The 24,815-nt window shown below is 34.0% G+C and overlaps 7 protein-coding genes across 12 annotated transcripts; 5 read left to right on the top strand and 2 right to left on the bottom strand.

The window, feature by feature from the left end:
* The first annotated feature begins 525 nt into the window (after positions 1–525).
* On the top strand, positions 526–3,280 carry LOC140964079 (uncharacterized). Of its 4 annotated transcripts, none has more exons than XM_073423596.1 (4): positions 526–710; positions 1,430–1,701; positions 2,041–2,229; positions 2,813–3,280. In XM_073423596.1, the coding sequence occupies exons 2-4, from the start codon at positions 1,456–1,458 to the stop codon at positions 2,894–2,896; spliced, it is 519 nt and encodes a 172-aa protein (XP_073279697.1). In that variant the 5' UTR covers positions 526–710; positions 1,430–1,455; the 3' UTR covers positions 2,897–3,280. The 4 variants fall into 4 exon arrangements, with proteins under 4 accessions (XP_073279697.1, XP_073279699.1, XP_073279698.1 ...); XM_073423598.1 differs by lacking the exon at positions 2,813–3,280 and adding an exon at positions 2,401–2,769; XM_073423597.1 differs by having other exon boundaries at positions 532–710; positions 1,426–1,701.
* A 2,617-nt stretch (positions 3,281–5,897) lies between these two features.
* On the top strand, positions 5,898–6,961 carry LOC140964827 (F-box protein SNE-like). The gene has a single exon (XM_073424780.1). The coding sequence runs from the start codon at positions 6,269–6,271 to the stop codon at positions 6,749–6,751; it is 483 nt and encodes a 160-aa protein (XP_073280881.1). The 5' UTR covers positions 5,898–6,268; the 3' UTR covers positions 6,752–6,961.
* An 815-nt stretch (positions 6,962–7,776) lies between these two features.
* Positions 7,777–10,391, bottom strand: LOC140964702 ((S)-ureidoglycine aminohydrolase-like). Of its 3 annotated transcripts, none has more exons than XM_073424574.1 (13): positions 10,210–10,391; positions 9,997–10,113; positions 9,808–9,895; positions 9,652–9,728; positions 9,526–9,565; positions 9,382–9,448; positions 9,094–9,179; positions 8,866–8,947; positions 8,731–8,787; positions 8,408–8,446; positions 8,249–8,319; positions 8,055–8,108; positions 7,777–7,972 (listed from the first exon to the last, which is right to left on the bottom strand). In XM_073424574.1, the coding sequence occupies exons 1-13, from the start codon at positions 10,298–10,300 to the stop codon at positions 7,900–7,902; spliced, it is 942 nt and encodes a 313-aa protein (XP_073280675.1). In that variant the 5' UTR covers positions 10,301–10,391; the 3' UTR covers positions 7,777–7,899. The 3 variants fall into 3 exon arrangements, with proteins under 3 accessions (XP_073280675.1, XP_073280676.1, XP_073280677.1); XM_073424575.1 differs by having other exon boundaries at positions 10,216–10,390; XM_073424576.1 differs by having other exon boundaries at positions 10,283–10,379.
* Positions 10,392–11,913: 1,522 nt separating this feature from the next.
* Positions 11,914–13,356, top strand: LOC140965305 (uncharacterized). The gene has a single exon (XM_073425477.1). It carries the CDS (start codon positions 12,576–12,578, stop codon positions 13,008–13,010), a length of 435 nt encoding a protein of 144 aa, XP_073281578.1. The 5' UTR covers positions 11,914–12,575; the 3' UTR covers positions 13,011–13,356.
* Positions 13,357–16,062: 2,706 nt separating this feature from the next.
* On the top strand, positions 16,063–17,138 carry LOC140963829 (transcription factor bHLH162-like). Its single transcript, XM_073423247.1, has 3 exons — positions 16,063–16,244; positions 16,398–16,742; positions 16,832–17,138. Exons 1-3 carry the CDS (start codon positions 16,095–16,097, stop codon positions 17,015–17,017), a joined length of 681 nt encoding a protein of 226 aa, XP_073279348.1. The 5' UTR covers positions 16,063–16,094; the 3' UTR covers positions 17,018–17,138.
* Positions 17,139–18,153: 1,015 nt separating this feature from the next.
* On the bottom strand, positions 18,154–19,119 carry LOC140964708 (uncharacterized). Its single transcript, XM_073424580.1, has one exon. The coding sequence runs from the start codon at positions 18,989–18,991 to the stop codon at positions 18,443–18,445; it is 549 nt and encodes a 182-aa protein (XP_073280681.1). The 5' UTR covers positions 18,992–19,119; the 3' UTR covers positions 18,154–18,442.
* Positions 19,120–19,821: 702 nt separating this feature from the next.
* On the top strand, positions 19,822–23,564 carry LOC140964898 (putative ubiquitin-conjugating enzyme E2 38). The gene is made up of 6 exons (XM_073424883.1): positions 19,822–19,978; positions 20,816–21,376; positions 21,479–21,542; positions 22,453–22,592; positions 22,675–22,986; positions 23,088–23,564. Exons 1-6 carry the CDS (start codon positions 19,913–19,915, stop codon positions 23,334–23,336), a joined length of 1,392 nt encoding a protein of 463 aa, XP_073280984.1. The 5' UTR covers positions 19,822–19,912; the 3' UTR covers positions 23,337–23,564.
* Positions 23,565–24,815: the final 1,251 nt, after the last annotated feature.

Here is a 24,815-nt window from a genome sequence, read left to right as displayed (position 1 = left end):
TATTAACTCAACGAAAGATAATGATAATAGTATTGTAAATTTTGACAATTTAGCATATGTAACTAATTTGGAAAAAACATATTTTTTAATTTAAAAAAAAAGATTTGGACTACTAAAATTTTTCTCATATCTTTTTATCATATTGTTTTATTTTGTTATTTGTCATATTCTCTCAATAATGCATATATTTTATTACAATATTCAATTANGATTAAATCAATCCGATCAATTGAACCGTTATTTTATGATAGATCGATTCAACCAATGTTCCAATTATGAACACATTCTTAATTTCCACGAGTTTCATTTTTCAAACTGATTAAAATAAATCTATTTCATTATGTATTATTTTTTAACATAAGAAGGCTTCTTTCTTTTCCCTAATTTTTTTTTAAAAAAGAAGTAACAAAAATAATAATATTTTTCAGTTAAAAGTAGATAACAAATAAAATTAGTAATATAAGATTCTTACAAAAATTGATAATACAATAATGAATAAAATAACTTTATTTGATAACACTTTCAAAAAAATATCATCATCTATATATAAAGCCCCATTAAGATGCGATGAACGGCGGTATGCTCTCAAAATTCGTGCCTGCTGATCAAAATTCGTGCAACGACAATGGAGATGGCTGGATTTGCTTGAAAACTCATCAACCAACGGTTTCTATCTAACTCCCAGTTTTCAACTTTACTACTGTTTCCAGGTATTGATAATTATTTTTTGTTGTTGTTGTTCTTTAGTGTGTATTTTCTTTGGAATATATGCTACCAATAGGTATACGTAGCTATTATCGGAATTTATTCAATGCGATCTAGTTATTCTGGTAACTGTGTGATCTATGAATCTATCATTCTGCACCCTACATGTTCGATGAAATGCTTTATTGCTTAAGCTATGTTGTTATGGCACCAACAGTCCAACACGGCTGCTCAAATAAAGATGTGTGTCAGAGTATGTAAAGCATTTTCAGAAACTAATTTATTCTACCTTGAACCTATGCTGGTAAATAGTTCAAGTTTGTATATATTATTCCAAAATTATACAAAATTTACATATATATTTTTTTTAAAAAAAATTGGGCCACCGAGCATGTGGTTCCGCCCCTGTTGCACGTGGACCAAAGACCAAATGGCAAATACATTGCAGCATATCAAAAAATGACGTTGCCCCGCAACATTCATGGTCATTATATCAAACTAAACCTCAAAAACTATAGGGATATATTCAGCTAGGACTCGGTTGTATCAGTACTATTTTCAAAGTCATAATTTTATAGGCAATGCAACCAAGTTTGAGAACTCGATATCCGAAATTTATTAAGCATGTTATTATGTATATATCTCTGTGTGTACGTTTATGCATCACTTGGACTTGCCTATCTCTTATTGATATTCAAATGCTTGGTTGATCATGGCAAGCAAGGGATATACGAGACCACAGGGTGAGAAATGCGTGGAATTGACCGGATATTACTGCAAATTTGTAGACAACTGCATACAATACCCCGTGATAGGCCCAGTGATACCTTGAAGATGAAGGTTGCTGAAATACGAAAGAACAAAAAAACCAGAAATCCAAAGAAAAATAAACTTTTTGTGGAAGTTCCAGAGTCAAGATCTTTTCTTGACACAGCAACCATGCCAATGATACTCACGGTTGTGGGAACTGCTCTATTCGCGAAGCTCCTTATGATGGTATTGCTTAAATTGTAAATTGTTGATCATTAAGAAAATTTTAAACATTCCATGAAAATTGGTCAATTCGACCCAAAATTTAAGATATTCATTCTATTTGCCGTTGAGGGAGTTGATCTTATTACTTGGAACATAATTCCATTAGCTAATAAATGTTAGCGCTTGATTTTGTTGAAGAACCCTCAGGATTTTCAGGATTAACAGATTGTTTGAATTTATTTGGAATTCTCTGGGTTTGTTTAAGTAAACCCATCATATTTTTTAGGTTTCAATTTTGTAATTTCCCATTGAGATGTTGGAATATATGCAAGCAATATAGCTTCATTTTTCTGTCTGCAGTATGACGAGTCCACGTCCCAGGAAAGACTCGAGCGAAAGATAAAGAATGCCCCTCCTGGTCAGGGAACAGTTAGAATGCTTACTCGTGAGGAGTGGGAAGTAATTAAAGATCTTCCGCCAAGGACTCCATTTGAATCCAAGCTTGCTCGTTCAAATGCACAAATAAGGACCGGCGAACCTGTGCACTTGGTAAATAAAAATATTCTCCGACTTTCTTGATATGATACGGGTCAAAAAATTATTATGTATTATTTTTATGTGTTATTCCTATTGCAAATCAAATTTGTGGTTTAAATGCTAATTTATTAGCCACTAGCGTTAGGTGGGAGAGTTGGCAGGAATGTACTAGTGTAAATGCAGCCGATCTAGGAAATTCATGCTTTGGATAAACTTCAAAAAAATTTCTTCCCCGAGCCATTGTCTGAAAGCCCTCACCATACAGGTCATGGCACCAAAATGTTACATGCGGTGGATATGTCAACCTGCAATTTTATATATGCAACCTATTTATCAACAAACCAGTATCAATGCTTCTTCCTTCATGCATCCACAATAACAGGCACACACTACACTTTTATCTAGTTGTGTATGACATATGATATATACCATTATTCCTTTGAAATCATGCCGATGCTGCAACTCTAAAACCACTTTGCATCATTCGGCATTTGCTCTAACTCACTGCCTTGAGTGGCAGCCTTATATTTTTCTCAAGTCTGCTTGTTAATATAATCATCCAAAAAACTTTGATTGCTTTCTTGTAATCTTGCAGGAAGATCTGAAGGATTGGACCGTGGACGTGTTGACAGATGGCCTCACACGAGCTGAGGAAACTGTCAGACGTGGATCCAACTAGTTGTAGCTAATAGATGTCACTTTTCATTTAAGCACTACATTGTTGCAACATTTTACAGTCTGTTTCTTGTCTCGCCGGTCGCTGTCTTCAAAAGCTGAAAACCGTGCTCGGTTCTTACATATTTGCGTATCGGTCGCCACACAAAGTAATGGCTATTGGGTCTTATATTAAGCGACACTAAATGAAAATGGAAAGGTAGCGTCTTGTAATTTGGACTGGACTGCTATTCTTGCAAAAAGTCGAACATTCGGGCATATTACGCAGACAATTTCCTCCGAGTACTTTGTTGCAAATAATGACTTTTAAATCTCCGATGTATATTTTCTTTATTTTAAGAATTATTGATTTCCAAGGAATGTTTTAATTACGTTCATGAACTCGAACTCCTCATCGAACCTATTATTTATTACGTGTTATTACCATAGAAAGAAATTTAGAAAACTGTTGAATTATTTTTAAATTGAAATTATGCTTCTCCTTTTTATAATTAATCTGGAGATGGACGTTTGTTTTTCTTCAAAATAATCACAGTTCTTTCTCCAAAATAATTACAATTTTTTTAAACATAAAATCATTATACAGTATTTAATTAGTATATGTAAAAAAGTAAACAAACATTAACTCGATATTTTATATTGCATTTTTTTCTATTTATATTTTATGAAACAAAAGAAAAAGTTCCGAAATGTCAAAAAAAAAATTTTTTGAAGACAACTTGTACGCCAATTTATTAATATCAAGCTGCCTCAATGCGATAACATAAATCTATCTTAATAAAGAAGTAAGTGATTTTTGTTCGAACCCAACACCCCATATAATTAAAAAAAATTAATTTTATATTATATTGAAGAAGCGATGTTTTTTAATGGTTGAATAATCAATTTTAATTGGTCATTCTTCTATGTGACCCGATCGATGGATGATCCCCTCAAAGACTTTTAAAATTTTTATATATTATATATATATATATAATTTCTCTAAAAATTCTTCTATATCGTACATATTTGATTAGAACAATTTGCTTTCCTTTATCTAATCTCCGACCACAAATGTCTAACAACAAACAAAAACTTGCTCTCCTGCCTTTTAGTCTTTTCCATCTAAATACTCAACACTATCCAGTAGTTTGTATATATATACACGTAACATATATATATATATAGATAATGTTTTAAATAATAAATTTCAATCAAATCTTGATTAATTTGAAGGAAAAAGAAAAAAGGGGACCTGCAGAGATTCGTGTTATCATGTATAGGTAGGGGGCACGGCTAGCTAGCATGACTTGTAAGTGTTAGATATATAATTTTGTAGACTTGCGACCCATCACGGACTTTTGTATACATTTGTTTTGTAATAATGCATAAATCATTTTTTTTAATAGATGAGAGATCACCATATATGGTTGCTGATAAGGACCCAACAAGCACGATTTCTTTTGGTGCACAAAAAGTTGTTTTAACTCTCGGCGTAGTGATATAAACATCTTCAGACGTGGAGTATTGAACCCTTTTATCGTAACTAAGACCAAACGAGCAAGAGATTGCTACACAACCATTTCAATATGCTAAAGACAATATCATTAATAATTTTAGAATATTTATTTTATTTGTATATATGTGTTTCATTAGCTGTATTTAATTCAGAAAAATATTGATATTGATTATAGAGTAGTTAGGATTTCATGTGCACCATTTTATTTTTTTTGTTTCGAAAGGACATTTTGTGCTTAGCCTGTATCTGTTGGTGGTTCATATTTTGTTCAGTTTTCATCCAAGTTTTAGTCACTTGTTTTTTCACAAGCTGAGATCATGTAGACCAAGAAACACTTGATATACGTACGCACTGTGAATACAGATGTCAAATCAAATTATTATATTGTTTATTATTAATTTCAATATGTCAAATCAAATTTTGTGGGTACGTGACACACGTGAATTTCTAGGAGAAAAATTACAAAATATGTAATATATAGATGATGTGTTTTGACTTTTTATTCAAAAAAATGGAACCAAGAAACAGAGTACTACCACAGGGGTAGAGGTTGAGGAAGTGAGCACACTTTACGGGTCCGTATCTACTTGTAAGCTTCCCACCCCACCATCAAATTGAATCAAAATTAACCAACAAAGATCCACACAATACAAAACATACACTTTCTGACAAAACTTTAACTTTTTTTCACGAAAACATAAAATATATTTTGGGTTTTTGCCAATCTAGTTTAATTTGATCTTGCATGTTGGAATTATACATACATATATATATATAATCATGTCGATATATAATTCGAATGCATATAATTTGACATGGGAAAAGCATGCATCTATTGATTTGTATTTCAATACATGGTTGTAATATATGTATGAAAGAATCTAATGTGAATTGTAATAGATGTGTAATTTGTATCGGACATATGCTTTCTGTCCCATGGACTTTGGGGTTTTTCTCCGAGGATCAAAATCAAACACCATTAGACAAATCAGATGTAGATCATTGGAATGACAACAAATGTACAAATTATATAATAATATCTAAAAGCTACCCTCTCATTTCTTGATTTGATTGGATCCTCCTCCTAAAACATTATATAGATATTGCATATGTAATTGGATAAAAAAAAAAGATGTTTTGAATAGAAGAAAAACATATAAAAGTGACGGTTAATTAGATGTTATTCTCATGTATCCATATTTATATCTCAAAACATATGTAATATTAATGTTGATAATATTAATGAGACAAAATACAAATAATCAGAACAACCATTAAGATAGTAAGTAATCTAACTTAAGCTCAACCAAAACAAAATATGTACCATCATTGAATTTATGTGTTAGCATTGATTAGTTAATTTTTTTCAATTTGGAAAACTACATAAACGTAATGATTGTCTGGACTCATACAATTAGAATCGTTGATGTTCATGCAAATTAAAATAAAAACAAGTAGTTTTGCAAAATCAGACAAATTAGTCAAACAAACACACAACGTTTACTTTTTACACACTCTCTAACGGTACTCTTTCGTGTGTATATATATGTTGTGTATGTATAGATTGACATATAAAACACACGTGCAAAACAACAAAACAATATTATTGAATGGCATTATATATATATATTAAAGCTTTGGGTTCCAGTGCTTCCACTGTCATCTTCCTGGTTGGCCTCTTCCCTTCTTCCTCGGATACCCTCTCCTCTCTCACACGCACTTGTAATAATATCACTGTGAATTTTATTAGAGAGAGAGGGGGAGAATCGATCACGGCTTCTTATTTCTTCTTACCAGCTATAAATACTCGTCGTAATCTTTCATTTCTCTTGCAAGTGAATAGATAATAAGTAACAATACCTTATTCAAGAAACGTAGATGGTGCGAGTGCATGATGCGGAGGACAAGGTGGAGAAGAGGGTCAAATTCTGCATAAATGATAACAGGGACGTGCTGATCGAGATACTCAAAAGGCTGGACGACCGTTCCCTCGGCGTGGCGGCGTGCGTGTGCCGCTTGTGGTGTGGGTTGACTCGCAACGATTCCCTCTGGATGCATCTCTGTTTCAGGCACCTGTCGCCGCCTCCGGAGGGCGTGAGGATGGTGGTTGCGGCGTTGGGAGGATACCGTAGGCTGTACATGGTGTGCGTGAAGCCGGTGCTGAGGGTGCGTGGCGGCGGGGAGTTGGACGCCGAGTGGAGTAGGCATGAGGTGGAGCTCTCTTTGTCGTTGTTCTGTGTGGACTACTATGAAAGGTTTTTGCTCGGCGGCGGAAGAATAGGTGGTGACTCGACCGCGGCAGCGACGGCGAGCCCCTCTTCTCTCTTGTTTCTGTGCAAGTGCAATCCCATCAACGTTTGATGCGCTGATGAAATCGAAGTATAATAATTACTGAATTTTATTTTTTATTAATATTCTTCAACTATTATCACGTTTAATGTTTATTTTTCTATTACATTCCATTCATTAATAAAACCAAATAAATATGTTCTTTATTAATTACCCTTTCTTATTTTCTCTTAATTAGTAGTCATTAATTACTAATATGAAAGTAAGCCCAGCAGTATAAATTTAATCATTCTGTTAAACATATCATTTATATTAACATGCGCGCTTGTAATGAATCTTTACATCATTTATATTAACATGCGCGCTTGTAATGAATCTTTACTTCAACTCCCAAAGAATTCAAAAACAGTAATTATGTATTTTAACAATCAAATTTGACATATTGTTAAAAATAGTAATAAATTTTATTATATAAATAAATTTAACACAAAATAAATTTTTTAAGTTAAAAAAACCATAAGACGAGATAACACAACTTGGGTTGGATTTTGGTTTGAATTTTGAAATTTGAGGTAGCTTAGACAAACAGTTAAAAGGAGGCTCTTACGACCAGTGGAGAACTTCTTTTAGCCGGGTACGGTTATGGGGCTTATGGCAGACTCGATTGGTTTTTATGAATATGTCGGGAAATAATGAAACTGTCTTCACTGCGGTTGGCTCATGTTGATGGTTCTTTTTCCATATTACTCCCGTGGGTCTGCAAATGGTCATTCTGGGGTTTCAAATAAACTTAACCAACAGCCATTAATGGATATCATAACCCTCGTGGACATGAATCCGAATATGTGTCCAATATATCGTTGAACGTGATATTCTTCAGGAATTTTAGGTACTACCCTAATCCTCCTCCTTTTTCATCAATCCAATCATTTGGCAAAGAAAACGAGAGCATCAAATGATTAACTCTATTGCCCAGAATGGAATCAGAAGCACCCCAGATGAAGTAAGGCATTGGTATGAGATGGTTTGATGATTATTCTGAAGGGAATGGTGACTCCCATTAAACTGGATTAGGGGTAGTTAGAAAAGATTGATAGTTCGTTAACAAGTTTCCAGATTCGCATTTATAAGCGCTTGATGTTGTAAGAATTTAGTTCGACCATGGCATGTACAAGAGTAAGTACGTGCAAGCAATGCATCTTCAAGTAAGATGACAATTATCACAGTAAAGGGTTTCTATTGACGTCTTTGTACAGCAAATAGCGGGACCTGGTCTTGCCAAGGGCACCATACCTGGTTATTAATTAATAATGAAATTGAAGTGAGATGCATCATAAAAGATCCCTGTATTGATCATATTTGTTTCACCACTTACCACTGAGGCACAAATGGGGCCATCCATATTGCATCACCCGCTTCAACTGGATACCTGTCACGCATTTGGAATTATGAAAATTTATTGCCACAACAACTATATTCCAAAACAAGCAAATACATACGTATATTATACACACACACACACACACACACACATATATACACATGACTTTTTCATTTATTTGTTCTTACCAGCTGTTCCCTAAGCGGTATATGCCTTGCCCTTCCAAAATCAGCAGACCATGCTGATTATAGTGAACTTCCTGCCAATATGCAAAACACCAACCCAATTAAAACATAAAAAAAATTAATTTAATGTTATTTATTTACAAAAAAAAATCAACATTATACCTTAACATTGAGGAATTCACCCGGCTGAAAATCCATGATCTGCACTCACCAAAAAATATCAATAAAACACAACCAAGATGCAAAATGAGGGGAAAGATAATAGAAAAAATATACATTGAATTTAAAACTAGAAGTAGAAAAACTAACATAATTAAAATGAGGCATGCATGGAAGAAACCAAAATCTATTAACCTAAGAGGTGAAATTACTTGCAGGAAATGCAGGGATATGAAAAGTTATTACTTGGTCAGTCATCATTGGCTGACTTTAAAGTTGAATGTAATTTGCAATATCATATAAGCATTGTATAAGATATGACTTACATGAATGTTGAAATCATAAGCCAAAGAGGTTGGAAGAAGTTTTCTCAACTCAAAAACCTGAAGAATATCAGTGGGATCAGAACTATAATATATGTGGCATCAAGACAGATCATATGTCCTCAAATATAAATCTACCTCGCCTGGGGTTTCAAGAAGGGACTGCTTATCGGTTGAACCAACAATCAGATCGGCCATATGGTTTTCCAAATGGGCATGCCTGAGATAAAAGGAACAATATACGGGACTTACAGTTGCAAGAAGAGTAATTTTAATAAATTCTTGCACCAACATTATTTTTCCCCGCAAAGTTGGAGATTGAAGAAAAAACCAATATGGTACGTGGGAGAATCGACTAAAACAAACCTTCTTTCGAATACAATAAGAGTGGCAAAATTATCAGATTTCAAGGAATGTTCTAAGTTTGGAGGAAGATATGCGTACGAATCCACCTACAAGTTTTACAGTTAATATCAGCTTATGTTTCTTAGGAAACCATAAAAATATTGTTTATCAACGAATTTGTAAAGGATTTCATATGTTTTAAATGCACGTGATTACTGCTTATATTTATTATATATTGTGTGAACCGTATAATCCTAATGGTTGTTGAACATCTCAGGAAGGAAATAGATGAGTTATATTTTACATTACCTCTAGCTCATGATTTATGCCAGACATTATACTGAGAGTTACCACACCTTGAAGGACAAACAAGAACCTGATTTTTCAACACAATACTGTTCATCAAAGGTGAAGTGAAATACCAAAAACTAACATAAGCTAAGCTTTGCTGACCTCTCAACATCACTTGGAGGTAGTCCTGATTTCGAATTTTCTGCAAATATTCCCAAACATCAAATAAAGAAAATATTTTGCTGAATCTATCACAATCTATAGAGTAAAGAATTTTACTAATCACACCTTGCATCTTTGCCAGATACATTACAAAATGTGAACCCATGGGGGGAGTAATAAGATAAGCACCCAGAGTGTTAATCCTGTGAAACCAACCGAAACTCAAAGATCAAGCCTGTTAAATGAATGAGAAAACTAAATAAATCACCAAGTTAATTGTACCAATCAGGCAAAGGGCTAAACACATGACTTTCAGGAGTAATCAGAGCATGGTCCTTTCCGTACACACTGCGGGTGAATCCTGGTAACTCTGAAAAAACCCACACACTCGAAAATCAAAGTTCGTATCAAAATTAATTCGCGTATATGGATTTGAACATTATTTCTCAAGCAACAAAACAAGGGACTCACCTCGAAGATGAGCTGGTGAAAGAGTGGGGTTGGTGGCTTTCCAATAGAGTGGCGGAGAGTCCAAGATTGATGGAGCAGAGCAAATCCCTTGTTGCGAAAATGAGATTCGCAAATCACCTGAAATCGATTTCACGTTAGCATATACAAATCAAAAGGCGAATTTAACACCAAAAAAATAAAAATAAAAGAGGAAAAACATTCAGGCGAAATTATGTATACAGAGAAAGAATAATGCAAGTAAGAGAGAATGAATTGAAAAAGATTCCATCCTATCCAAGAACTTCACTTCTGCTAAATTTTTCATCTTCCGTCCTTTTAAATGAGAGATGAATCAGCTGCCAATTACTATGACACCGCATGTTCTTTGTATTGCATTCAGCTGTAATTGTATAAAACGTAATAAATAGTGATGGATATTAGTCTGACTACGAGTATGTGTCCGCCAATTACGTGCGCGCTGGTAATTAGAGATGTCCAAACAGCTTAGGAGGAATGGAGGATGCCCTCATAATATAAATAGTTTATTTTTCGTTTGACGTCTCACATATTTATATTTATATTTGTAAAACAAGTCGACTCGATTTATATTTGGAGTGAAAGTAATATTTTAACATAAAATTATTATTTTTTCATGAATCGAGTTGCATAGAAGATTTATTTCACAAAATTGATAATTAAGATCTGATATAAGTTTTGTATAATATAAATATTTTTTTTTAATCTTTGTGTAAGATTAATAAAAGTTTTGATAAATCAAAATTTTGTATACCCCTATATTTTTATTTATTTTGTAGAAAAAATATAACCAAAATTTTATGTACCTTGCTAAAACTAGGGGATAAACTGTTTGTTTGTTGATGGACAAAAGTTTTGTATTTAGATTTTTTAAGATAAGCCAAAATGTTACTATACAAGGAAAATAAATGTAAGAATGAATTTGAACTGATGAATTTATATTTGTGGGAGTAGAGGATTTCAAATCAAAAAATTTGAAATGATCAAGTTGTAAAGTAAATTTAAAATTAAAGCATAAAAATGTTCTTAACTAGCATATGAGATTTCAAATTTTTCATTTTAATTTTGAACAAAATAGATACGATGCATTTGATGTGGGAATTTACAATCAAATTCACTCAAAATTTTCAATCCAAACACAATGTAAGGTACATTTGTCTAATATTGACTAATTTATATAAGGTGGAGAATACTCGTTGGAACTTAAATTATTGGAATAAAGATTGACAAGGATATTGGCACATAATAGAATGAAAAATAGCTATCGTGACACCGATATATTAATAAACAAATTATTTTATCGATCTTTTATTTATAAATTTACTTTCTGTGAAAATAATATTTGATTTTCATTTTATAAAGTGAACAAATACTAACTTTCATTGGGGATTTGTATTGGATATTGACCAATTTTTTTAAAAAATAAAATCGGAATCAAATAAAAGAACCCAAAATAATTGCGAAAAATAAAAGATTTTGGGAGTAGTTATATTTATGGACTTGGATGATCATATATACATGTGGATGTTGAGTTAGATCAAAATTTTAATCTTAACAAGTTGTTCCTTTGATTCGGCTTTCAATTATTTCCGGTTTAAGTTTTAAAACTGATTTATAAAAAAATCAACGAAAATTGCACTATACATGATTTAAAAATTCAAGTGTGTATTATCTTTTTAAAAAACAAAAGATATTATATTTTCTATTATTTGAGTAAAAATATATTCTATCAGAGATCGATGGCTTGGCCAATGGTCTCTCCGATATTTTCCNTACGAAATAATATAATTTCTAAATTTAATGGTCCTTCGACCTTCAGAAGTTAGTTAAATTTTTTTTAATCTTATATTCATTTATTATTATCAAGATTCATTGGGGTTTAATTCCTTTTTTACGCTTACCCTTATCTAAAGCGGAAAGATCCAACGCATCCATCTTCTTTTTGGATGACAATATATTTATACAAAATCATCATCTGTAGAAAACAGTATCGTAGTAGCTGTCACTGTCCCTGCAACAACAGCCACTCACCAACTGTAAGGACCCCTGAACTTTTCTCGTTTTTATCGTATTCTGCTGCTGTCCGAACAAGTCACCCAGTTCGGAGACTCCCATTTTTTATCCACCTCGGAGGCGACAGGATTTTGCCTCAATATATTGGATTCTTCTCTCCCATCCTTCAAAACCTTTTATATATATCAACAACTCTTATTTACATGTAATCCAAAGCCTGGAATTTAGAAAGCAGCTGGCTTGTGGGTACCTTGTGGTCTAAATTCCAATCGCTTTATCGGAATGTTTATTTCTTGGTTTTGTTCAGGTATGTGTAGCGAGATCAAGTTTTACTTGTTAAGTAAAAAAGGGTTCTCCGCTGTTTTCCCAGAAATATACATGGATAGATTGGATCTAGGTTGGCAGAGCGAGTTGAAATGATGGCAATTGCACACTTATCTGGGTTTTTGGAATAAGCATACGGGTTTATTTGGGTTTTGTCTTTGACGCCTAAAAATTGAATCTTTTGTTGATTTACACGAGGCTCGGAAGGATACAAATTGTCAGTGTCAATGGTATCCCCTGGTTTTTTTCTGATCTGTATGCTCCATTCCTTGGTGGCCTTAACATGTGGAGGCCTGATGATGTTCTATAGCGATGAAGTGTTTGTGTTTAGCCATGGAAAGGAGCATGCTAGCAAGCTTTTGGGTTCAACTCCCCATGATCAGCTGTTAATTCAGACATCCGATTCGTTCTCTGGTTTGCTATTGTTTGCTATTGGGATTCTGTTGTTTATGGTGGCCTTTGTGAATGACAGGGAGTTTCATAGTTTTTTCCCCAAAGGCTGTGTAATTCTCCACGTCGCAATGGCGACTTGGAGAATATACTTTGAGAGGAAGGTTGAAGTTCTCGGGCTGGATTGGTTGAGACTGGTTGTTGGTGACATTGTTTTGGGACTTTCTTGGGTTCTCTTTCTTGTGTATTCGTGGAGAGAGAAGTATGACTAGTGTTAAATTATTTGCAATTTTAAGAGTTCTGACTTTTATGGGCTGCGGTATGGCAATTAAGGGCATGAATTAGGATTGCCTTAATGGAGCTTAAGAATAAAAACTAGGGTACAGTTCAAGTGGATTGTATATTTTTGTTATACAAAAGATAAGGAATTCAATGCGGGCTTCAGAAATGTTTGAATGGACATCTGGTTCATATGAGAAATTATCAGGAACTGGCTCGTGTTCGGCAACACATGTTGGTTGGTCTAACTAGATCAGTGGAAGTTTTGTTATTTCTCTGCTGATCTCAGTTTCTTGTTACCTTTATAAAGATTTGCCTTCACTATAAATATTCCTCAAATGATCGATGATATATGTGTTTTACTTTTAATGTCTTGGTCATATGTGAAGAATGAATTAAGACCATATCGGTTTGAAGTACATTACATACATTTGACTTGAAATGATTCTTGAATGTTGCAAGTAGTAGTCCTTTTTTCATGCTTCGATATCTTGATTGTAGCGTGCGTTCTTGCAACATCTGGTTACTTCAAGCTCTGCTGAATAAAATTTCACTTGGATCGACGAGAACGCGGACATTGCGTTTTCAAGCCTCTTGAGTTGTCGGCAGAAAAACAAAATGGTCATCATGTTATATGAGATGTTGAGTGCTTTCTTATGTTAGTGCATCATATGTGTTCTTGGAGGTTTGCTCCCTTGTTTCATGTATTCAACATCAGTATTAAGGTAATGCTCTGACTTCTGAGTACTGTTACAGAGGCTAACTGCTGCCAATTTGATTGTTTGATTGTTGGCAACATGTAATAAAAATAACACAAATTAACCGCAAGAGTACGACAATCCTGAAGAAAATGGTTGGTTGTCGTCACAATACTAAGTACCATATTAAACTATTTGGACCATATATATTTTACAAAAACGGAGAAATTAATTCGACTAAAGATCTCAAGAAAAAATCCATTAGGAAAATATTATCATCAAGATTTTGGTTTATCTGTTACGATCTCTTATAATTCTTTTATTACTCTCAATTGAATTTTGATCTATTTCCAATGTAACGAGTTTCTCTCTCAAATTCTATCAATTCTAATTTGATTCTAATTTTGTAATAATTAAATATTTTTGAATTGTTTAACAAAATTATATTGCATAAATTATCTACAATAGCCTTCGATTATAGCTATCCTTCATTTGTTTGGTTTTATAAATTATCTCTCCTCGATATCAGTCTAAATCCATGATGTTAAATATTTTGTCATACCATAATTTCATGTCTCGATCTCAACTATAATTCATAAAAATTTCAACAAAAAAATCAAATAATCACAGTACCAGAAAGTAATTAATCCACATTGTGGGTCTTCATTAATCTTGACCGCCGTTAGTCGGAGCATTAATCAATAATATTTTTCTGTCTCTTCTTCGCTACGTGCTTGCACCGTCTGCTACGAGGGCATGGTCTGTTGACGTGTACACTTGTCGATCACTTATTGGCGGTCAAAGTTTCTAATTCTGTTCGGTTGACTGGTGGGAGTTCATGGGTGCTGATATTATAAATCAAAGACTAGCTAGTAGACTCAGAAGTCTTTCTGCCTACTTTGGTCGTGCAGCCGAAATTCGCACAGTGATTCTACACCCACCATTTACTTCGATTCTTGAATTCAAACTTACTCTCAGCTTTGAGATAAATTTTTGTTTTGTAAGTAATTGATTAAAAATATATCAAGAAATAAATTCACGACTAACTAACGTAACCTATCGATAGCTAAGATCACAAAAAGATTACACAAGACAATTATATATATTCATTGGAAAATACCACCACCTATATATGTTAGTAAAATGCAATGTTAATGGGGCGTTTATAGACATTCAGAGAGCAGTAGTAGCTAGGTTTTGGCATGATGATTCGCGAAGACGGAGGAAAATTCATGGATGCTAGAACCTCCTTTAACATACGGCTTGCATGCCGAGTTTAAGAAAGAGATGGAGAAGCTATAGTGCTCTTAGAAACAATCACTTTGGTTAAAAAAATGAGCTTACACCTGAGTCATCTTCGAAACTGATTCCGAGTTTGGAGATATAGTTCGATGATTTAAACGGTTGGTAGGTACGGTCAGGAGACGAGCATATGTCAGATAGATCATCTTTGTTTTACCTTCTTGCCCATTTACTTGGTATGAGCCACCCTCATTCTTACAGGCTCAGCTCGGCTGTTTCACAATGTTTCTATGTTTCCTTGAGTAATGAAAGCTACTTTTCCATTTCAAAAGAAATAAAAAAAAAAATTTAAGAACTATAGCTGATCATTTTTCCCTTGAGTTTTATTTATTTATTTTTACAAATTAAAATTCTTATTTTTAAAAAATTTCATAAAGCCCTCTCATATGACTAACTTTTTAGTAATAACACATTAAAAATTGAAATCGGTCAATAACTCCGAAAAAAAAAGTGTGGGGTGAGTTCAAATTTTGGAATATGAATCCATACAAGTTTCGTTATTAAAGTCCTCAATTTTCGAATATCCTAAACCTAGGATTATATCTTTTTATTAAGCGAAAATATCATGAATAAAAATAAAATAAAATACAAATGATTGGATCAAATTGACAATAATATATTTTCTAGTATATATGAATACATGAAGATGGCATGATAATTTTGGATGTATAGAATAGAGTTATTCTTGTCATACTAAGCAAATAAAAGGCAGATCGAGAAAATAAAGAAAGAAAACATTTGCACGATAAGCCTTGTTTGTAACGAAGATGAATCTTTCCACCGTGCTCTTCAATCTCGGGCTTCACATCGAGCATGCCATACACCTCCTCGCGCAGTCGGCCCGCCGGGAGCTCAATAGTAAAATAAAGAAATCACACTTGAGCAGGAAATTTCTGAGGAACGTCACCGGCCGCCACACCAAAATTAAACACAATTCCTTTTTACGAATTTTCAACCAAATTAATTATGATTTCCTCAACCGCGTACTTTACCAAACATTATATATATATCCCCCTAACTCACAAATGTTTTCACCAATTGTTATAATTATTATAACATGTTTTTTATATCATAGCAATGGGAAAGACAAAGCTTAGTTCATGTTCTCACATTCATGGTTCTGCTCCGAAAATTGAAAGGAAAGTGATAGAGAAGAACAGGAGAAGTCGACTCAAGATCCTTTACTCTGAGCTCTTTTCTCTTCTTCCCAGCAATCAAGCTTCCAGGGTACCTAGCTCACTTACAATTTTTTCTTTGTTTAGTTTTCTTTATGATTTTCATGTATAATACATACAGACGTACGTAATATGATATGTGGATTCCCTCTACTCGGTGCATGCATGTTGTTTAAATGACTGTGATATGATTGAATGAATGCAGGAATCGTTGGCACTACCGGATCAGATAGATGAAGCCGTGAAATATATAGAAGCCGTGAAGTCGAAGCTTCAGATTATGAGGCAAAAGAAGGAATCCCTGTCGCGAGCAAACTTTAGAACACCCGAATCAATCCTCACTACTGACCAATATCAACCAACTTCAACACCTCTTGTTGAAGTTCAAGACATGGGACCGAATATGGACGTGATCTTAGCGAATGGGCTGGCGGATTACTCTATGTTTCTTGCCATTATCCATAATTTGCTTCGTAAAGATGGAGCGGAGGTCGCAAATGCTAACTTTTCTGTGCGTGGGAGCTCAAGTATCCATGTTCTCCATGACAAAGTGAGTCAAAGTTGATCGTGCCATTTTACACTTTTTTTCATTCAAAACTACTTCATGTTTCAAGGTGACCTGACTCACTATAAATGCAGGTGGAGAAGTCGAAATCAAGTTATGGAGGAGAAACATCTACAGGAAGGCTGAAGGGATTGATCTGCGGGAGTAGCAGCAGTGAAGTAGCGGAATCACAACTAAACGTGTGGGATTATGGCATAGAATCCAATATTTGGGATTTGGTTATCCAAGAAGTACCATTCTCGCAAGCAGGATTTTATTAGGGTTATTTGTGAACACTTCTAAATAATCTTTTTGAAGAAAAAGCTCTCTATACATACACGATGCATGTACTTTTTGAGAGATCATTCTCTTTTTCAAGCATGTAATCACAAAAACATAAGTTTGTTGGAGTAATATATAATCTATATATTCTTTGATATATTATCAAGTTTAAGTTTATAAGCAAACGTGAATATATAGCAATTGAATTCTCACAACGCAGAGGCCAGATAAATGTCTTGGAAGATCATGATCGAGGTAATTACATATAATTGAAAGTTTTAACTCGTTAATACTTGTCTATTAATTCTTGAAATATATATATGTCGAGACTGGTTCGGTTGAAGTTATATATGCAGAACGAATGCAACATTAATGGCTCATTTTGGTACTACTTAATCTACAATGAAATGATATTCATGCATTTAATTGTGAAACACTGAGGTATATATTATTATTTATGTATGATTTAGATTCATTTTCTGTGTTTGTACAAATAATTTAGATAAGTATTTAATTAAGATGTAAATGTATTTTCAATTTAGATTTTACAATAAATCCAATACCTGACAAAATCATGATAAATGTTTGATATATGCACCATAAAATAATAGAATCCTGTTGAAAAATGATAAAAACATCGAAATTTGTAAAATTAGTGATTATTTCATGTTGTGAGATTTAGTTGTTTCGAGGATAACGAATTGTTTCCTACGATGAAACAAAACAGATGGTGAAGTTTTGGAAACATGAACAGATGTAAATTATATATGAGCAGTTAAATAGTTGGTGGGGTACTGTCTAATATATGAGAAGAAACTACAAGTGGAGATCGCCGTTAGCAGCGTACGTAGAAAACTAACTAGTTTCATTTGTTTACCTTTTGATTATTCAATCAAAAGTTCGAACTTTATATTATCTTCAGTATTATATATATATTTTCGATGAGAAGTAGATTTGTTACACGACACTTGGCTGCCATCATCCTGTAATATTATATTTTATATATACTTTAGGAAGAAGCATCAAGAAAATGAGAATGGGCTTGAGTCACCGGAGTGCTTCTTCTTATGAATTAAAAATATAGAACATGATTTTCAGCTCATCTACATTCATGCACAAAAGATTGCACCGGAAATGCGAGAAATATTTTACAGTAACTATAGAAGTACATTGCGATACATAGATTCGGAGTAATCCACAAATATCTCACAATTTACAAGGGTATCGTAATTCTTTGCAAAACAAATCAACTAAGTGAGAATCCTGATATATATTCTTATAAAGATCGGAGAAAATTGCGAGTTTAATTTGAGTGTCACCAAATATATGTATATATGTCGGTCCATCTTCAAGAAGTGCGTATATCCCAAAAAGCTTGTACGTAATTGGATAGACCAAATCCCGAGTCTCGATGATTTTGTTCTTCATTCAAATTGGTTACCTCCAAGGCTTTCTTTGTGATTCCTAACAAGCGCAAAGTACCCAAGAACCGCACATACAGCAGCCACGATATTCCCTTCCTTGATCAACACTTTAAGAACAAAACCACCGATCTCAGCCGTCAATTTCTTACCCTCCACCACCAAGATCCTCCTGGGCTTCCCACAGAAAGCCAATAGCACGAGTACAGATATCCAAGTCACCAGCGTCGCTGGGACAGCCACGACCAGCGCCGCCACCATTGAAAGAACCCCGAAAGCCATCCCCAACAGAAGCGACGCATAAAGAGCTGACAAAACAGTTGAAGAAGATGATGATGAAGAAGAATCAGCAGCCGATGATTCAGATTCGTACCAATTAAGAACTGACGTCAAGAGGTTCCAAGAAAGGTAAAGTAACACGGAGTAAACAGACACAAACAGGCAAACCCATGTCCTTCTTTCACCGACGAGCCTCAATAGGATTGGCGAATCGGGATTATCCTGAACACTTGATGCTGTGGAGGGTTTTTCTTTCATGGTGTTTTCTGCCATAGATCTAAGTTGATAATTTTCCCCCTTGCTTTGCTTTGCTTTCCTTTCCTTTCCTCTTATGGGTAGCCTTCAATTTTACGACTGTAGAATGATACTGGGACAGAGCTGTCCACTCTTTCCTTTATTACCTCGTTTATTCTGCTTCTTTTTTTAAAGAAAAAAAGTTGTCATGGGATAGTTTGGTCATTTTATTTCTAACCCTCGAAAGATCGATTCCCATCCGTGCTATCGTCGATGATTACAATTCTGATATATTTTTAACTCTTTCGTTAGCTTAAATCTGTTTAATAATTCACGATATAGTTCTCATATCACATAGTATTTTGGTCAGTTTTGATATTTTATTCATCGATTATGTTTATTTTCATGTTCATTAATGAAGTGATATTCGTCAAACATTTCTCAATTGTTTATATAAAAAATTCAAGTAAAACTTTTCTTGAATGACATTTTTTAAACGTATTTTTACAAAAATTTTGTACAAACACATGATTTAATTTTTTTTTACTTATAGAACAGTTTTTAAAGAGTATTAATTTTCCATAAAACAAAGTTTAAAAACCATATTATAGCAGCTGAAAAAGGTAAATCATATAAATATTTCTTTTTAAAAAAAATTGATGGTAAAATAAAAAAATTAACATATAATAATATTCGACGATATAATAATAACGTTATTTCAGAAAGTGGGACCCAGTTTCTTAAAAAGCGGAAGCTCGTATCAACCGTTGGATTGGAAACGTAGGTGATACGGAGTGCGGGACCCACTTTCACAATTGACCATGAAATTTCTCTCTCTAGAGTCCGCCTCTATATATAAATTACATTCTCACACGATACGCACAGTATTGCTCGCTGTATTGCATAGTCTCGACTTTCTTAAGGTAAAGGGGTTTTTGCTGACGGAATCGGGGGAATTTAATGGAGGTTGATTCCGATATTTTGGCTTCCGACGACTCGATTCCGAAGGAGTCCAAACACGGTGAGGTAAGAAGGGAGAGGATTTTTCTTTTTCTTTTTTCCCCCTCGGATTTGCTGTTGTTCGATTTTTAGGTTGTTTCTATTCTATAATTTTATAATTTGATCGAAATTTCGCTCTTTGATGTTTTGATTTCGAGTGATTGCCTGTGATAAATTTAAGCGCAAGGATTTATGATCGGGGAGATTTATGCGAAGTTCAGTGGAGACTGAAACCTGAAATTAGCATCCCAGGCCAGGGCGGAGTCGGAAGTTTGAAGGCAATTAAGTAAAAAAAATAGGAATTTATATGTTATCTTTTTTAAGACGGTTTTGTTTAATTTTGGTGCCCTTCTGTGTTGACTTGGATATACTGATACACAATTTCATAATAAACACCGTTTTTAGAATGATTGATCGCTTTTGTGGTGCTTGCCCTTCTGTGTTGACTTGGAATTACTGATACACAATTTGATAATAAACACCGTTTTTTAGAATGATTGATCGCTTTTGTGGTGCTTGATTAATGCTTGTCTCGGATGTTGAACCTAATTACGATGCAGGATGACTTGAAACTAGATTCCTCCAAGGCAAATGTCTCTGTATCTTCTGACCACTGATACGAGCGTCCATTAATTTTATCATTGGGAGCTACGTTTAATATTGATAGTGAATGTGCACTCATCATTCTCTTATTATTATGTCTATATCTGCTTCCTTGCTTGTGTGGATTTCTTTCACGTTGTTAGATTTGTTGTTTTCCTTCTTGTACACTTGATTTGGTTTCTATGCAATCGAACTTCTTGTTGATTTATTCAAAAGCTTCTCTTTTGTGCGGTTTAATTTTCACTATTTCAATCTTTCCAGGTGTTTATAGAGAAGAATGTCATTAATTCTACTAGCATAGATGCATCAGTATCTCTATCTCCCAATTCAGAGAATTTTAATGAGTCAGATAAGATAAATCAGGAGGATGAGAATGAGGGTGATCTGGATGATGAAGATAATGCATTTATCGATGATTGTGATGTTTTGGAATATGGTAGTGATGAAAATTATTTTTATGAGGACAACGATGATGATGATTACTCAAGTATGCAGGCACAATTCGACAATGTGGATATACCTCCTGGAGTGGAGGCATCAGTTACTTGGTTGAAGGACACGAGTTCCAATGCTCCTACGCGATGTGGATCCACCAGCTCTTCTGCCTGTGTGACAGCATCTGTCCCAGTTCCTTTTAATGGCAAATGTGAGGCCACTGTTTCAGGCAATTCATCACTATGTACAGAATCTAGCTCTAATGGGAAAGAGAAAGAAGTCAAGGGGGTTGATCTTTTGAGAAAATATGAAGCTTTCAAGCAATTTGATGTTGTTGATGATTATTCAGACCATCACTATGGCAATGCGCGCATCCAAGGGCAAGAGGTAACTTTTTTTGCAGTTTGTATTTGTGCATGCAACACTCTTTAAACTTTCTCATAATATATTTTAATTATTCTGGGTTTTCTGTCTTTCTTATCTCATTAGCCGTCCAGGGCATGGACTAAGAAAATCCAAGAGGAGTGGAAAATTTTGGAGAAGGATTTACCTGGTAAGCCTACTGATACATGCGATTCCTAGTATCAGAATGTTTTGAGATTGGGTACCATTAGTCCTAGTAGGATATGCATTCAGTTTCAAATCCTAAAGTACTCATACATGTAAGTGTGTGAAAGTGTGAACTCGAATCATTCAAAGTTGAACCTTTGCATTTTATGCTTTAATTCATGGATTTTCTAGGATCTTATGATCCTGAATTCTATTTTCATCTTCAATCCAATCCTCGAATTCTTGAAACAATCGTACCTGGAATGTTGATGACAACTTTGATTTCATTTGCATGGAAAATAATACTTTACTTGAGAGTGTTGGGGCGGGGTATTTAAGTAGTCTGTTTCCTAATAATGCATGACATTTCTTTGAAACTGTTCACTGTTCTATCGAAATACTCTGATTTATCCCTCCAAACCAATACTACAGTTAAAATCAGAAAATGTTTCTTCTTGTTTTTGTTATCTGTGTCTAGGCTTAATCACTTCCCTTTTAAGAGACCCTTTGGAGGATTTGGAGAGGGATTCTAAAGTTTATAGCTCTGCATTTGTGAGATTAAGGGTTGATTTCTTTTTATCTATAACTTGCATCATATAGAGTAGTTGATCTCTTTTATTCAAGAAGCTATCCCCATCACCATAATCAGATTATTTGAGTAGGCATGTATTCCTGATTTGTTTCTATGAACGAGTTAATGAAAGACCAAAAAATGTTAAAATTGATAAACACAAACTGCATATAAACTGCTACTGTTGGTAAGGGATATTTTTTATGAAGAAAGTGAGTAGTTATATGCTTGAAGTATTTCTACTTATGCTTATGTCAATTTTTTCTCAACTGTATCATTGTCTAAATTATTGCATCTCTGATGGTTAAATTGATGTCATTCTTGTTTCCCTTCCTTTTTGCAGATTCAGTATTTGTTAGAGTTTATGAATCAAGGATGGATCTTTTGAGGGCTGTTATTACAGGACCGCAAGGCACTCCCTACCATGATGGTCTTTTTGTGTTTGATGTTCTGTTCCCTCCCGCATATCCCGATGTACCACCAGTACGTCTTTCAGTATCTTTATTTTGGGAACAAATATATATTTGTTTATTTATCTGTGCATCCGCTTTTTGTTGCTTTGTAGATGGTTTACTATTATTCTGGTGGCTTGCGGCTAAACCCTAACTTGTATGATTGTGGAAAAGTGTGCCTCAGTCTATTGAACACTTGGACTGGTAGAGACAGCGAAAAGTGGCTGCCGAAATCATCAACCATGTTGCAGGTACTGGTGTCAATTCAGGCTCTTATTTTGAATGCAAAGCCTTTCTTTAACGAGCTTGGATACGACACTCAGTATGTTGGCCAAGAAGGAGAGAGAAAATCCAATTCATATAACGAGGATGTATTCATTCTATCGTTGAAGACAATGATTTACACTCTTAGAAGGCCACCAAAGGTACAAATTATGATCTTTAACTCTGTTCTTTTTTCTTTTTCTTTTTTGGACATATGATTGTCATCATACTTGCTATCTGATAAATATTTTCGCACTTGTAGCATTTCGAGGATCTTGTGTCTGGTCATTTTCGTTCCCATGCCCATGCTATCCTATCTGCGTGTAGAGCATATATGGATGGTGCTTTAGTTGGTTCCTTGGTCAATGGAAGAATTCCAGATGGAATTGCAACTCATAATATGGGATCGCCAGGTTTTAAGGAAGCGGTTGGAAGAATGTTAAACGGTCTCGTTTCAAACTTCACAAGGTATGGCTCACAGGACTGTGAGCAGTTTCGCCTCGAACAGTAAGTTTTTACCATGGGATAGTTGAATCATACATCTTGAGTCATCACGATATTTTCCAGCATTTTGGTACATAGAAACGACTGTCTTTAGTTGTGGATAAATTAGTTTTTCATTGATAGGCATAATATTATGAAAGTTCCTACTTTATGGCTGAAATGCAACATTCATGTTATTATTCAATATTATCGGTTCCGGTTTCTAATTTAAACAGTCTCGGTTCCATTTACTAAGGATTCCAGTTCCGGTCACAGTTTAATCCGATTTGAGTTTGCATATCGATTTTTGAGACACAAGTTAAAGTTTACACCCGATGATGATTTCCATCTATCAGAAAGTAGAACGGAGGAATTGAAGTTGAAACCAAAATGTAAGAAATTCCGATTATAAAAACTTGAAATACACAGGAAACCAATTTTTTTTAAAGTTTCGACTATGTAAATATTAGTAAAACACAAAACATTCACAAAATTATATTTAATTAGTTAGCATCATCTTTTTTTCCTTAATTATTAAAATTTAAAAGAACAAGTTTTAACTCAAATATTAATGATGAAACTATAACTAAAACTGTGTTCATGCTCAATCGATTTGGTTCCAGTTCTTTTTTCTATTGGAAACAAAGTCATGTTCAAAACAATCAACCAATTGACATAGAAGTTGGGGAAACTATAGTTAATTGCTATTAACATATTATTTGATCATCATATAAATACGTAAGCGAGTAAAATAATGATCAATTATAAGGAATTTTTTGTTTTTGTTTTTGGTTTTTTTTTTGAAACTGAAATAGAATGATAAATAAACCTGCAAAAATCCTCTGACAAAGAAATTAAGAAGATTAAACGGAACCGTAAATAAAGCGAGGGACAAACAATATTATATAAATCCGTTGGTGAAATAAGAAATATTAAAATATTAACCTAAGCAACCACTAATCCCATCTTTCTTCATTCAAAATATAGATAATATGGGCATATAAAAGTACTCTGGAAAAAAAAAATCCAACCCGAAATGCATGCAAAAAGTAAATGACAACTCGATTTACAGGCAACTTGAATATTACACAACGAACCAAAACATGCATACAAACAAATCTTTCATATCTACACACATCAATTTAGTGGTGGATCGGACAGTAAAAATTCCCAATTATAATGCCCTTATCCAACTTATATAAATAAGTTATAATTCCCTGAAACAAGGATGTGGACAAAGTGAGATAGTGTTTGCAAATGTTATTCTTTATTGATTAGATAGATTATAGATTAGACAGATACCCTGTTAAGCCTGCACATACGGAACGAGTGAGTGCAGAGTGAACTTTATGTGTTGACTAGAAAATGAACATATCTAAAGAAATTACTAAACCGACACCTACTAAAAATTAGATACAAGTAATATATGCAAGAACTCTCTGCCGACCTTCCCAAAATATGCATCAAGAAGTCCATAGACTACATTATAAGTTTTAAAAATGATGGC

Source organism: Primulina huaijiensis, chromosome 18 (assembly GCF_012295235.1).
Source record: "Primulina huaijiensis isolate GDHJ02 chromosome 18, ASM1229523v2, whole genome shotgun sequence".
Taxonomy (NCBI): Eukaryota; Viridiplantae; Streptophyta; class Magnoliopsida; order Lamiales; family Gesneriaceae; genus Primulina; species Primulina huaijiensis.
The sequence above is the reverse complement of the archived record's forward strand: the minus strand, read 5'-3'. Positions and strand labels throughout refer to the sequence as shown.